This window comes from Candoia aspera, chromosome 2 (assembly GCF_035149785.1).
Source record: "Candoia aspera isolate rCanAsp1 chromosome 2, rCanAsp1.hap2, whole genome shotgun sequence".
Classification (NCBI taxonomy): Eukaryota; Metazoa; Chordata; class Lepidosauria; order Squamata; family Boidae; genus Candoia; species Candoia aspera.
In genome coordinates, this window is record NC_086154.1 from 127,167,975 (window position 1) to 127,181,323 (window position 13,349).

The window sequence follows — 13,349 nt, forward strand, 5'->3', positions numbered from 1 at the left end:
TTTTATTTTCTTATTTGATTTATATTCAAATAAGAAAACAAAAGCATATTCAAGTAAGAAAACAAAAGAGTATCTTGCCTTGAATATTCACCTGATATAACTAAATATAGTTAACAATAGATTAAGAAGGGGAAGCTGCATGGCTCTTTGGGTACTATTCACTACAACTTACCGCTGGGCTCTGCTGGTTGGGCTGCTGGGAGTTGTACTTCAGCAACTTCTAGTAGACTATAGCTTTCCCACACCTGCCATACAGCTCCTCATTCAGTTCAGTATAGTAGTCAACAATAGCAGAGAAAGGCATTCCCTTACTGCATATGCAACATGGCTACCCTTCCTTTTGCTTCAGCACAGTGACTGAGCACTCAAGAATATGAGGTGCATTCCTAGAAAATGCAAGGTAATTCCAACATCCTATCTTAGATAGCTCCAGTTATTCAAAAGCAAAACAACACAATTCTAATGGGACCACAACTGCCTCTTCAACAGCAAAGTGTAGTGAGAATGGTGGAGACTGCAGATACAATGCTAAGTGTTTATTTCCAAAATAATCCACATACAGTACAAGGCTTCAAAGCACCTATAAGCAGTCATTACTTACATGCTGTAGCTACTTCTATCGTTTGTGTTTGATTGTCCATACTCTCTTTAAGCTAACGATTAACAGTATTTTTTACAATGCAAACAAAGCATGCAGATCACAGACACACACACGACTCTAAGAATGTACTCTAAGAATGTACTGCAGCTATAAAGATTTGTATTCAAAAACATCACATAAAACTGCACACCAGGAAACTCAAAGCTTCAAGCAAGATTACCAAAAAACCAAAACAAAACCTGAGACAGATGCAGTGATTGTACAAAAGAAACACTGCCTGACAGAGCTTTCACCTTTTAAAAAACCCAGCATGAAGTCTCTTTCATATGAATCGGCATAATTGTAGATCCATCGCTGTAAATCCCAATTCTGACTTACCTCTAGTCTCTGTTTAGAGGTAAGTCGGCACTCAGCAGGGCAAGGTTTCCAGCCAAGAACAAAACCTTTCCACTACATGATGGATGAATGAGTCACAAGCCACATACACAACCCTAGCTGCCATTCTGTGGCCTCTAGATCACCCCAGGGTGATTATCAGAGGCATATGTGCTTTTTCTAAAACAGCACATAATACATGTATTAAGTCTCCTCAAGGAATAACGAATTCATCCAGTACTTCACAAAAGAGAGAAACACAGAGAGAGATGCCCCCTACAGCCCTTAGACATCAAAATAATATTAATAGTAATATATTAATAATAAAGTGCAGCCCCTAAGTCAGAAAAATGTTGTCTGACCCTGCATTATACTCACCAAGCAGGCTCTACAGGAGCCTACTGCGTTCCTGTAGAAACACAGCACACCCAAGTTCAGATGTGCCTGGAATGGAAGGGCGAACTGTGACATGTCAACCAGCCTGGAGGAAAACCAGGGTCTGCAACTGGGGAAGGGATGAAGTGGAGAAACCAGACAGCCACCCAGAGCACACTGAGTTCAAATTTCAAATCAGGAACTTTTGTGCAGATGCTAAGTTCTGTTACAGGTCACCCCAGCTCATTTAACTAATTGGTTTCTTCCCACTTGCTCAAAGGAAAACAAATCACCTTAGGAAAGTGGTAAAAAACATGCATGAAGTTTTCTGTAATATAAATGAGCAAGTGGGAGAAAACCAATTTAAGTGAAATATGGAACTGAGTAGTTGGACACCCGCTCCTGGGTTAACTGACCAACTGCAGCGTTTGGGCTGTGGTTCAACGGTCAGTGTTCAAATGTTCCTCAAGAGTCAGTCATTCAAATCCCCAAATCATTCTTCTGCTCAGAATTTGTTCTGTCAACAATTTAGCTGGCATAAGAACCGAAAGGAGGGAGGAATACAGGCAATGCCATGCAAGAACATCAGGACTGGCTTACCCATCTCTCAGTTTGGATGTGCAACTGCACCCTCCACTTAACATTGTGGGCCTGGAAGGATACTCCCTAGTGCCTACTTTATTTATGAACAACCTTTATATACTGCCCTAATCAACTGACCGTGAGACCAGGGATTACTGCCGTGGGTGAAAGCTGGAATGAGCCCAGTGGACATTTAAGGTTCCAGCAAATACCATAAGGAGGACACAGCGTCTGTGAAGTTTCAAAAAATCTCGTCTTTATGTTCCAAGCAGAGAGTATCAACAAACGCAGGTCAATTTGTAGATTTTTAAATCTACACTTCAAACTACAGATTCTAAAGCTATCTTGTTCAACTAACATGATTAATCATAATCACACAATGACTAGACTTTCTGTCTTCTTCACTGGGAAACATGAGCCAGAGTGGCACAATTTGGCTCTATAGAATTCAATTCTATTTGATTTCCTTGATAGCTGCATGGAAATGATTGTAACTGCTATGGACACAACTCAAGCAGATGCTTCTTACAGTTCTGGGAGAATTAAGTGCTCTAGGTAACAGAAACAGAAATGAAACAACAAAAGACATTCAGCAAATCCCTTTCAGAGTACTATCAACTTATTTTCATATCCATATAAACAGCAGGACACTCAAGATCAAAACACAGTGGTTAATAAATAGGTTTATAAAACAATGTAATAATTAGATAAATAGAAAAGGATCTGAATGGTTAGATCTGTATGTTTTGACATCATATCCAAGAGCTGTCTAGATGCTCAGAGTCTGTTTCTTGGTCTACTGCTAATAAAGTGCATATGCATATATTTTTTCATAATATGTCTTTTTTCATTATTTTGATCAGTGGCAGCATTTTAGAACTGCTTCTGATAAAGCATAAGGATGAACAAGGGCCTTTTTCATTTTTCTCCAGCAATGCTATCTCACAGAATGGAGCACTATGTAGGACCAATACAAGACAAATGCTGACTAGCTGATCTCCTAACCATCAATGCTCTTGATTACTGGTGGGCATTTCCCCCAGTGGCACTGCTTAAACTGTTTGTATCTTACTACTATCTTGTGCAAATAGAAGACAATCATGGACCCAAATATCCTTTGAATAATATACCTTTCCACGTAAACAGTTAAATTACTTGATGAAAAGGAGACTGACAAAAATAAAATTATAATAGTTAACAAAAAGTTTCAACACATACACTCTTGCTGCCTCCAACAGAAGCTTATCCCTTGCATTCATTCAGCTATATGAAACCAAGACCCTTGCTTTCAACATACAGGGTTCATGCACTGGTTTAAATCCCGTTAAAATCTAAGAGTAAACATTTAAACTTGCCTGATTTATCAAACATTTAAATACTTACCTACCATCAAATAAGTGAACCAATCTTAATTTAAGCTATACAATTGTTTTAGAACATGAATTATACTACCCAAATAGCTAGCAAGCTTTAAAAGAATTATTTCACACAGAAAGACACAACATTTCCTAAAAGGATAAGAAAAACTGTGTTAAGACCAATGGCACAATTTACTAGGAATGTGTCTTATCAATAGGAATTTAGCCTTGCACAAATGTTATTTTGTGGAATGTATGCATGGAGGATTCCTGATTGATTGTGCCTACAGTAAAACAACAGCAGCAACAGCAGCAGCATACATTAACTCAAGCATGCTCACCTTATATGTATTTAGATCTAGTATTCCTTTGAGCAGGTACATTCCACTAGCAGATTTTTCTAATTCCTCCACTGTTGTAGATCCCTGACAAGCATCTCCAGAGTGTTAGGGCACCCTCTGGAATAATGCAATTACTACATTGGAGGATAACAAGGGGAAATTAGTGAAAATGGTCTCCCTATTTCCTTCTAGGAAAAGCCTCTGCTGGATTACAGACTCTTTCTGTACATTACAGGTGGACAGTTCAAAACCTAATTCAGAGATAATCACAGTCTCTTTTGCTGATGATTTTGATTCTAAAGTTTATCCTTTAGGCAGAATCAGGGTACTATGACAACTTAAGAAATTCTTTGGAATTTAAATTCCACTCCCTACCCAGACTGTCAGAAAGCTGGGAATCTTTTGGTTATCAGGAGCTGGCAATTTTTTCCAGTGGCAGGTGCCAGAATATTAAAAGCATAGTAATAAAAATAGCTGGAATACCATAAAACTGCCTATTCTCATAAGTCTTCAGAAATCTCCAAGTTCTCTAATGAAAATGCTGAAATCTCAGTATATTTCTGTATTCTTATCTAAATTCCTGCAAGATCCTGCAAGGTGTTTGCTGACTCCTTACATTTTGTATTCTGGAAGCAGCCCACTTTCCTATAAAAGAATCTAAAAGTAATTTCCAAAGCTGTAATAGTTAGTTGATTGGTCCTAATTAGGATTTCCATTGCTATAAATAAATCAGTGTGACATAATATAGAAACAAAGCGCATCATTTAAAACCTCTAAACAGCTAGTACAGAAGCAAGATTAATGTTCGAAACAATGGAATATTAATATTCTATGAAAACTCAAACATTTTTATCAATGTGGACCGGACAGGCAGCATACAAGTTTAGCCCTCGCTCAACTTAGCACCCAAGAAGGTAAGAGTATCCAGTGGTGTGGTCTGTGGCATGTGTGTCAGCAAGGAGCTCTAGGTAATACTTATTCGGCAAAATTGAAAGCGAAGCTGACTGTGAACCTAGCGCAGGCGCAGTTTTTGCCCCATCAGGAGCGCTCGCACGGCTTATGAAGGTTTATTTTCTCATGCGAATTCTCCCCACCCTTCCACTGTCAAAAGGTAGCAGAAATAATGGTCCTGGCACTGCACCATGTTAGGCTCTGAGAGGAGGAGGGATGTGCGACAGAGGTGAGGAGGGGTGAGCAAAGGAGCACTCGGCCCCATGTAATATTTCTGATCAGGCAGTGCAGTGTCTGCATGAAGACGATCCGATCCCCCAAATGGCTGACGCCATGCCCTTCGGGCCTCAAATGAGAAACCTGGCAATGATTACACAGGGCTATACATGGTTTTTCAGGGACTACAGAAGAGGAGTCAGTAAAAAGTTGCCATGAAAGGTTCCTCTGCCCTGCCATTTCTTCTGCTTGATGCTGTGTATCAAAGCAGGAATGACTGAACTTGGCTCAGATCTTTGGATGCCCCCCAAAAGTCTAGTGTTTATTCTTCCTGTGCCATTTGTGAAAGCAGAGATGGTACAGCCTCTGTGGGAGCCAGATCACAGTGTAAAGTTTTTCAGCAAAAGCCACGCTGAACTATCATTACTAGTTAGCAGAGCAACCTGGATCGAGACCTACGTATGTGTCTTCATCAGTTTGATCTTTTGTCAGCTCCTGTTCAGATACACTAGACACATCGTCGTCTGTCTGTTCACCTGAGTGATAGAGCATCAGTGCATGGGTCTTGTGAGTAATAGTGATGGTGCAAGGGCCTTGTACCCAGGGCTCCCCATCCACCTGCATTGGCATCTTTGAGTACTTCAGGATCAGCTGAAATGGAAAAAAAAAGACTGTGGAATCTAACAAATGAATCAGTCCAGGCCACTGCTTTTACACAGAATGTTAATACTAAATATCTTTAGTATGCACTGAACAATGTAATTAATTCCTGTTGAGGGGAGTAAGCAAGCTGCTGGAAGCACGAACAGATTGCTTTCCCATGGTCTCTTTGGGTTTGTGTCCCTTCCTCTGCAACCAACATAGAAATGAGGCAAGCTGGCAGAAGAGGCTTTCCAAAAGCAAAAACCTAGTCTGCAGATGGCTTCCCCTTTTGCATGAAAATAAAGGCTAGAAAATCCCTGCAGGCTTATTAAAAAATTTGGAACAACTTATAAACTCCTCTGGGGAGAGAAATAAACAGGAGATTTTGGAGAGGATAGAGTTGAATTAGACAACAGTCTGTCCTGGACAAAAAACAAGGGAAATGACAATCATTTAAGAAGATGCTTCGTAAAGTATAAGTAATTCAGCTGACCTGTTTGGCTTGAGTGTGTGATTATGTCTCACACTCTTATTGTTTGGATTGCTGGCGAAACTGGACTTCCTTGTGCAACAGCAGATTGTACACTGTTAACAGAAGACAATACTGTAGGTATGTCCTTCTTTTTCCTCTTTCTATACTAGCTTGGCAAGTTTTGAGAATGCCACTCCAAATGAGTTGGCCTAAGTTCCTCCGCTGAGTATAAACAGACCACCCACTCCAGAAAGTCAACAAGGCACCAAAGGACATCATCCAGCATTTGCCTCCACATCCACCAACTAATAAAAACATAACCCCCAACTCCAAAGTATTTCACCCATCACTTAACTCAGAGCAGTGTCTTCATGTAATACAGAGGCATCTGATGGTCCTCCTCTGGTTTGGTCTGTCTGTTTCCAAGAGCAACTAAACTACATGGGGGATGAACTCACCCTCCATGTCCTGCCTTTTCCCAACACACTTTCTGTTTCATTATTGGGCTCCAAATGAAAGATTCAATCCAGAGTTTGGGAAACAGCCACAGGGACGTGCCACCTACCCTCACAGTATGGGCCTGTCCCAGTCTGACAGGATTTGCAAATTTCACTTGAATTTGTGCACAGTGAAAAGAGCCGTGGACTCCAACAACTTCCAGTAGTCCATCATCATGCCTGAAGTAGGACAAGGAGAGTTTATGATCAATAAAGCCATCCTGGACCCAATTTTCAAAAAGGTTTCCTGATTATGAGTATTACAGCCCTGCCGTAGTAAACAGCAACCCCCCACCCCCCCCGGATGAGAAGATATGCTGAGACAACAAAGTGGGCAGGTGTGGCGGGAATTTTGTTTCCCATCCCAACTCCTCAGGCCTCTACTTGAGGAAAAGAATTTAAAAACCAGAAAGGAAAGGAGGTAGAAAATTGAGATGTTGGTCTAGACGCTGCCACTTGTCAAGAAAGAGGAATGTAAACTGAGAGAACACCTGGCCAAGAGTTGGGGAAGGAACAAATTTTTCCTTGTTTTAAATTTGAAAAGAAAAAAACAGAAGAGACATACCCAGAGTTTTGGCTGGACCATGGACTGCCATCTGAACTGAAAGTAAATCCTTTTCCCAAGCATGACTATTATGGAGTCCTCATTATTTATTAAAACGAAAGGAAGAATAGAACAAAAATCAAGGCCCAGGAAGAAAAAATAGTCCCAAAGAATCAGGAGGCAGGGTTGGAGAGACCAAATCCAGGGTCTCTAAAGCAATCCAGAAAGTGGGTGAGGGGAGCTGTGCCCAGGGCTCCCCAACCCTGGCAATGCAGTCCATGTGGAAACTCCACTCCACTTTGCTATCTGACACAGGTGGCCCTTCTTGGATGAACCACGCCTGGATGCAAGACCCTCCAAACTTTCCCTGCTGCACACAGTATATAATGCAATTTTCTACCATCCTACCTTGCTAGAGGATAAAGCTCATCCCCCATTCCTTTCCACAGTCGACAGCCACCTCCCCAGTAGGCAATATTTAGCACGATAATCCCTTCCAAACTGGGCAAGTCGATCTTCTCTCCATCCAACTCTAGCTTTAAAGATATACAACAGGTTGTTAGTAAGTTGAACAAGTCCCAAACAAACCACTAATAATTTTGCAAACCAGCAAAGTAATCCTGGCTTATTTGGACAATTGCTGTTTTGCTTTCCCTTGTTTTTTAAAAACTGCTTTTGCATTGCACCTCTATGGATTGGTTAGAGGCTGGACTGGAGCACAAAACAAACCAGGAAATTCCATGTGCCCTGGTAGGTTATGGAAAAGCAATTTATTGACTGGCCCATTTACACCTCATGTTAAACCAGAACCAAACCAATCACATTCTCATTCAGTATAAAGGGTGAATCTATTCCATGTGCTTTAAAGTGAGTTGATCCAGGGAGTTTCATATATGGTTGCAAAAGTGAAAATAAGGAAAAGTGAGCATCCAATTATCAGTGTCTAGGACAACTGTACACCCTTATTTAAGAAGGTACAGAACATACTATTGATGCCACTAATTTCTCCCTTCCACGTACATTCTTGATTTAATGAATACAATTTCTGATTCCACCTCCTTAAGAACAAGGTATTTCTCAAATAAAATAAATTACAAGGGAGAGAGGAAATATGGCCATCTTACCTCAATCTTTTTGTCTAGATCCTTACATTCCTGAACTAAGCAATCTTTGGTTCCATAAAAAAAATACATAGCCTACAAAACAAACAAACAGAGGTGGGATTTCAATGAGGGAGAAGACTGGACAGAGTGGCATTTTTTTCTGCCACAGAACAGACCTAGATTCGAAATTCTTTTGAAGCATATACAATTATTGCATAGGAGTATTTTGAAGGCGCTAAGTCCCATGTACAAATCTTTAAAATTCTAGTACAAAGAGACAGAAAGATCCACTTTCCTTCCTCAGGTTAGTCAGTTATATTTTCAACCTGCCACCCAGCCACCTGGAATGCTGCATATCACCATTAGTGATTTGGAAAAAAATGATTTGCTGGAATTTTCCAATGTAAGAGCCCATAGACGTGTGTGCACTCGTGGCCATCCTGACTCCTCCCCCTCTCCCAATTTAGGACTGCCCACATTCCAGTTACATAAGCTTTATATTACATCTAGAACATTCCCAACATGTTAGAACTCTTATTTTCTTATGAGTCAAATTACATTGATAAGTTAACATGCTTCTCTTAAATTGAGATAAACTAAGGATGTCCTGCATTAGAGATAGGTATGAAAATCAGGGAACCCCATCAGAGAAAGTAAATTAAATATATTGTTAATATCTACAAGAAGACTGGATAACACATTTTCTACCTCCAAATTATATTCCAGTATGTACAGTATTTTAATGTAACAATCAAGAATATTGAACTAGGACCAGAAGTTTACTGGTAACTTTCAGCTAGTTACTTCCTCTAAACACTATAGAGAAAAAATGGATGCCGTTTTACTATGTGCATTTCTTTGACTTACTTGGAGGAAGGACAGGTAAATATTTATACATTTCCCAGGTTGCCAAAGTGTATTAATGACAGGCATATTTCAATGCCCCAATTACTATTTAAATTGGAAACAATGTATTAATCCAAACTGAAAATAAAGCCCCAAAGCAGTATTAAAATATAATGACAATAGGAATTATTTTTATACAAAGGGCAACTTCAAATTATAGATCCATACAGCTGAAACCAGGATCAGCAATTGTTTCAGGCGGCGGACACCACACTTAATTTCAGGAATGTTGCAGATGATGATGATGATATAATGTGTTACAATTATATTTTATTACATTTAAAAAAAAAAAATAGCCAAAATGTTGTGATTTTTCCAGAAAATGAATTTAAAAAAGGATGGCAAGGGCAGTTGTCTAAGGGCAGCATGGATACTGTGTTGCCAACCCATCAGTCGTTCCCTGCATTCCAGTTTGAAAGCCACTTTACGCTTCAGTGACTTGGATCCTGACATGGTCATCCTGGCAGTGATCCTGCTGGTATCAGTGAATGTGATGACTACTGTAGACCACAACGATTTGAATTGGGCCCTCTCTCAAAATCTGATTTTGTTGGCATCCAATCCAGTATTTCTTATATGCACACAGTCTCTCTCTGTCTCTCATTCTCTCTCTCACACACACACAAAAAAGCTTCTACATCACTTAATTGAATCAGTTTTATCTATTTGCACATAGCAGAAAAAAATTAGCTAAAGACAAAATATTCCTCAATAGAATACCAGCATTTTTGGCTTATCCAATTTACCTTGTTAATAATCCTGCTGTTAAAAAAAAATGGACTCCTTTCACGACGCGTATGAAAGTTTAAGGCCATGAGAGCATCTGGCCCTACAGAAAAATAGTTATTCATTGTGAATTCCTGCAAAGAGAGAGGGAGAGAGAGAGAATACCAACCATCAAAAATCAATGCAAAAGTGGGCAAGAAGAAATCTACAAAAAGGTTATTATAAGAGCCATTTTTGCACAACACACACACACACACACACACGTGTCAAGGAAGGAACTCCTATTTTAAAAAACAAGACCCAGGGCTTAACTAATGCCATGAGCCTGGTGAAGAAAGTGCAGTAGGGTCATGCAATGTTCTTTTTGGAGAAAGCCTGCAGATCTGAATGTTCCATTCTGCCTCCTGCTCAGCATTGCTATGGTTCACCAATGTTAAAGGAAAAAAAATACCTAGATCTCTTTGCAGATAAGATATAGCAGGAAGGCCAGACCAAACTCTAGAATTGTTGGCTGGCAGGAAGTAGGATGGCAGAGAGTTACTTCTCCACTGATAGAAGAGGCATCTCTGAACCAGCAACATTCTTCTCTTCTCCTGAAATGTCACAAGCTCAGACTGACATGGATATTTCCCATTCCCAAACTGTCAATAGGATGGAGAAAACAGCCTTCAGGGGAAAAAAAAGGTTAATATACCTTCTTTCCCCCATCCCTAGTATGAACTGGCAGGATCTTAGAAATAGCAGATAATCTACCTCTTTCAGACCTCACACTAGGATTGCTCTAAATATTATCAAGTCCTCCTGAATATGCATGCCTGCTTAAGAATCTTGCTGGATCCAAGAATCTCAGAATCCAACAGGCCCAAGCGGATCACCAGAAGTTGCCCTGCTGCCCATTGAGGATCAGGTTCTTATGTTACAGCATTTTAATCACTATACAAAACTCAAACATTTCCAAACCTTACCTTTAATTTCCTTAAGTTGTAGTATCCTTTGTTTGTTACCTGAACTTTCCACCTAAGAGAGAATGCACAGGTTGGCATATAAAATGGCAAAACATACAGGAAATGGGGAAGTAACAATGGCATCCTGAATTAGTCACAGTTGATGACTTTAGGGTCAATGACAATTGCTCAATAAATCTTCAATACATTTTTATGTTCATTTTGTCTCTATATAGGAGTGGCAGGCCCTTATGGTTGCCACTTCAGTGGGCTGATCTATTCACAAAATGTGTATCTTGGTGGGCATACCCTGCCACATAACCCCTTTTATCAGAAGGCAAACTGCAAAGGTTGTTCCCTGCCACTCCTCTACCTTCTCAAGATGTTCGCTTCAATTCTAGTATGGCTTTGTCTTTTTATGGGTTATGTGGGTACCTTTACACATTTTTATTTTCTAATACCTATCCGAAGTCCAGAGGAATTCTTGTAAATAAACATGATGCTACAAGTTGTCATGTGGTTTTATAACAATCTAGCTTCCAATTTATTTAACTGTAGAATCTAAAATATTAATTAAAGTCAGGTGGGGCAGGAAGACTGGCAGGTGTGAATAGAGATGACTATGGGCATCTTAGTAATCTAGGTGCCACACACTGCCTACTTCTATATTATACTATTCCTTATTTTTTGTTCATTAAGAATGGATTAGTTAATATAATGTTGCTTTTTGTCTTAGAGTTCCTTGAAAATTATTCAGCCTTGACAGTCAGAGGTTATAACACAGACTTGAGGGAAACATTATTAACTAGCAAATGGAAAGCTTTGATAGTTATGTCATAGGCCAACTTGCCCTACCCCTGAACTGGCAGAATCCTAAATGCCCTGAATGACAAAAATCCAGCAGCAGGATTTTTTATTTAGTGTTTGCTTATAGCTAAGTGCAATAAAGTATAAGATGGTATAAACCAATATTAGAAATAAAACAGTCTAATCAATATAAGAAATGTTCTAATGCCAGTGCAACCATAATGTAAACCTGTATTGAATGGTTAAGAAATTTCTTCCAGCTTCATAAAGATCCTGTGAAAAGAACCATATTAAGGCCTTTTCTAAACTTCAAGAGATTGGATTCCAGATACAATTCAAGGAGGAGTTTTTTTCCCAGAGGGTAGTAGCTGGAGGAAAAACTAATCAACCTTGACTGTATGGTCCAGCTAAGCAAGCACATGAGAACATGAATTATAATCATGTTATTCATATAACTTGATATTAAAACATAAGAAGTGCCCTACTGGATCAGACCCCTGGCCCATCTAGTCCAGCAGTCTCTTCTCACAGCAGCCAACCAGCTGCACAAGGAAGCCCACTAGCCACCCAGCAGATGGCCTTCAGAAGCAGTCCTAGATCCCCATGACTTCCATGAATTGTTCCAACACGTTTTTGAAGCTAGCAAGCTGGTAGCCAGCATCACATCATGAGCAGCAAATTTCAAAGTTGAATTATGTGTTGTGCAAAAAACTATCTCTGTATACACAGCCCAGAAGGTCAGTAGCAACAATTTCAACACTCCAGATAACCAGCCAATGCAGGGATTGGCAAAAAGAAAACAGGGTGAATCAGGAGAGGTCTGGAACCACACAAACGACCTGAACCACATAGACCTCTCCAAGATATTACCTAGCTGCTTAGCTATTTATGAAAGAAGATATGAACAAACTTTTTAGATATTCAGAAAGTAAAAAAGTTTTTTAAAGTTTTATTTATTCATATATGGAATTTATACAGTTCCCCCATGTGAACAATTATGACTGAGCAGCATACAACCAAACAACAATAAAAATAAAGTTAAAACCAGCAAAAATTAATAGGTGATCAGAACCCAAATTTCTGTTGCACCCCTCCAGACAGAAACTCCAATGAACTTGGTCCCAATGCCCAAGGAAAGTTCTTGTACTTTTATCAAAGCCTTTAAAAAAAAGTTTCTCATTGATAATGTCATGTTCGCCGTTTCAATGTCTTTGATACATCGTAACGTTTCGCATGTCATTAATTGGATGCGTGTTTCATCTCTGTGGGGAGGATGGGAACAGTTATCTTTTGGCTTTGCTTTGGAATGTATTTGTCTTATCTACTGAGCTCAAGGTTACTTTCCCAGGCTAGCAACTCTGACGATTGCTAGCACCTGTGTCGGGCGGGGCTGTTACGAGGGAGGCGGGATACGTTTGCACCAAGGGTTTAAGTTTGTATTTGGCGCGCTTTTGCTCATTCTCAGCTTTCTTTGTACTTGTCTTTAGTTCTTTAATAAATCAGATTTCATTTAGCAGCCTCTTGTGAGTCTGAGTATTTGGGCTAGGGCAATCATTACATAAAGCTGAGAATCTCAGATCCTAACCCCGCTGGCCCCTGTCCAGGAAAGACAAGTGTCGAACCCTGTGAGGGAGAGAGCCAGCGATGACCGAACCCGACATCATGATGATGGAAGAAGGGGAACCGGACTCGACCGTGAGGCAGTCCGGCCGACCGTCCCAAGGGGGGGAGCTGTCAGCCATCCGGGAAGAGGCGAGCTCCGAGTCGGAGAGTGAAGCCGGGGGGCTGAAAACGGCCCCGGAGACCACCATGAATTCCCCGGGCGAGCTGCTCACCTGGGATGAGACCCAAGGAGATGCCACCGTAGCGGGGGGCCCATCCTGGAGGCAGAGATACCCACTATCCCCCA

General features: G+C 40.3%; 1 protein-coding gene across 1 annotated transcript in view; it reads right to left on the bottom strand.

The window, feature by feature from the left end:
* Positions 1–4,502: 4,502 nt before the first annotated feature.
* The window catches only part of DGKE (diacylglycerol kinase epsilon), a 29,034-nt gene continuing 20,187 nt past the window's right edge, over positions 4,503–13,349 (bottom strand). Inside the window, exons 7-12 of the mRNA XM_063293588.1 lie at positions 10,655–10,706; positions 9,710–9,823; positions 8,079–8,150; positions 7,363–7,490; positions 6,479–6,590; positions 4,503–5,450 (exon numbers count right to left, since the gene is read on the bottom strand). Of these exons, the coding sequence (XP_063149658.1) occupies positions 5,226–5,450; positions 6,479–6,590; positions 7,363–7,490; positions 8,079–8,150; positions 9,710–9,823; positions 10,655–10,706 (703 nt within the window). The 3' untranslated portion in view covers positions 4,503–5,225. The remainder of the gene's footprint in view (positions 5,451–6,478; positions 6,591–7,362; positions 7,491–8,078; positions 8,151–9,709; positions 9,824–10,654; positions 10,707–13,349) is intronic.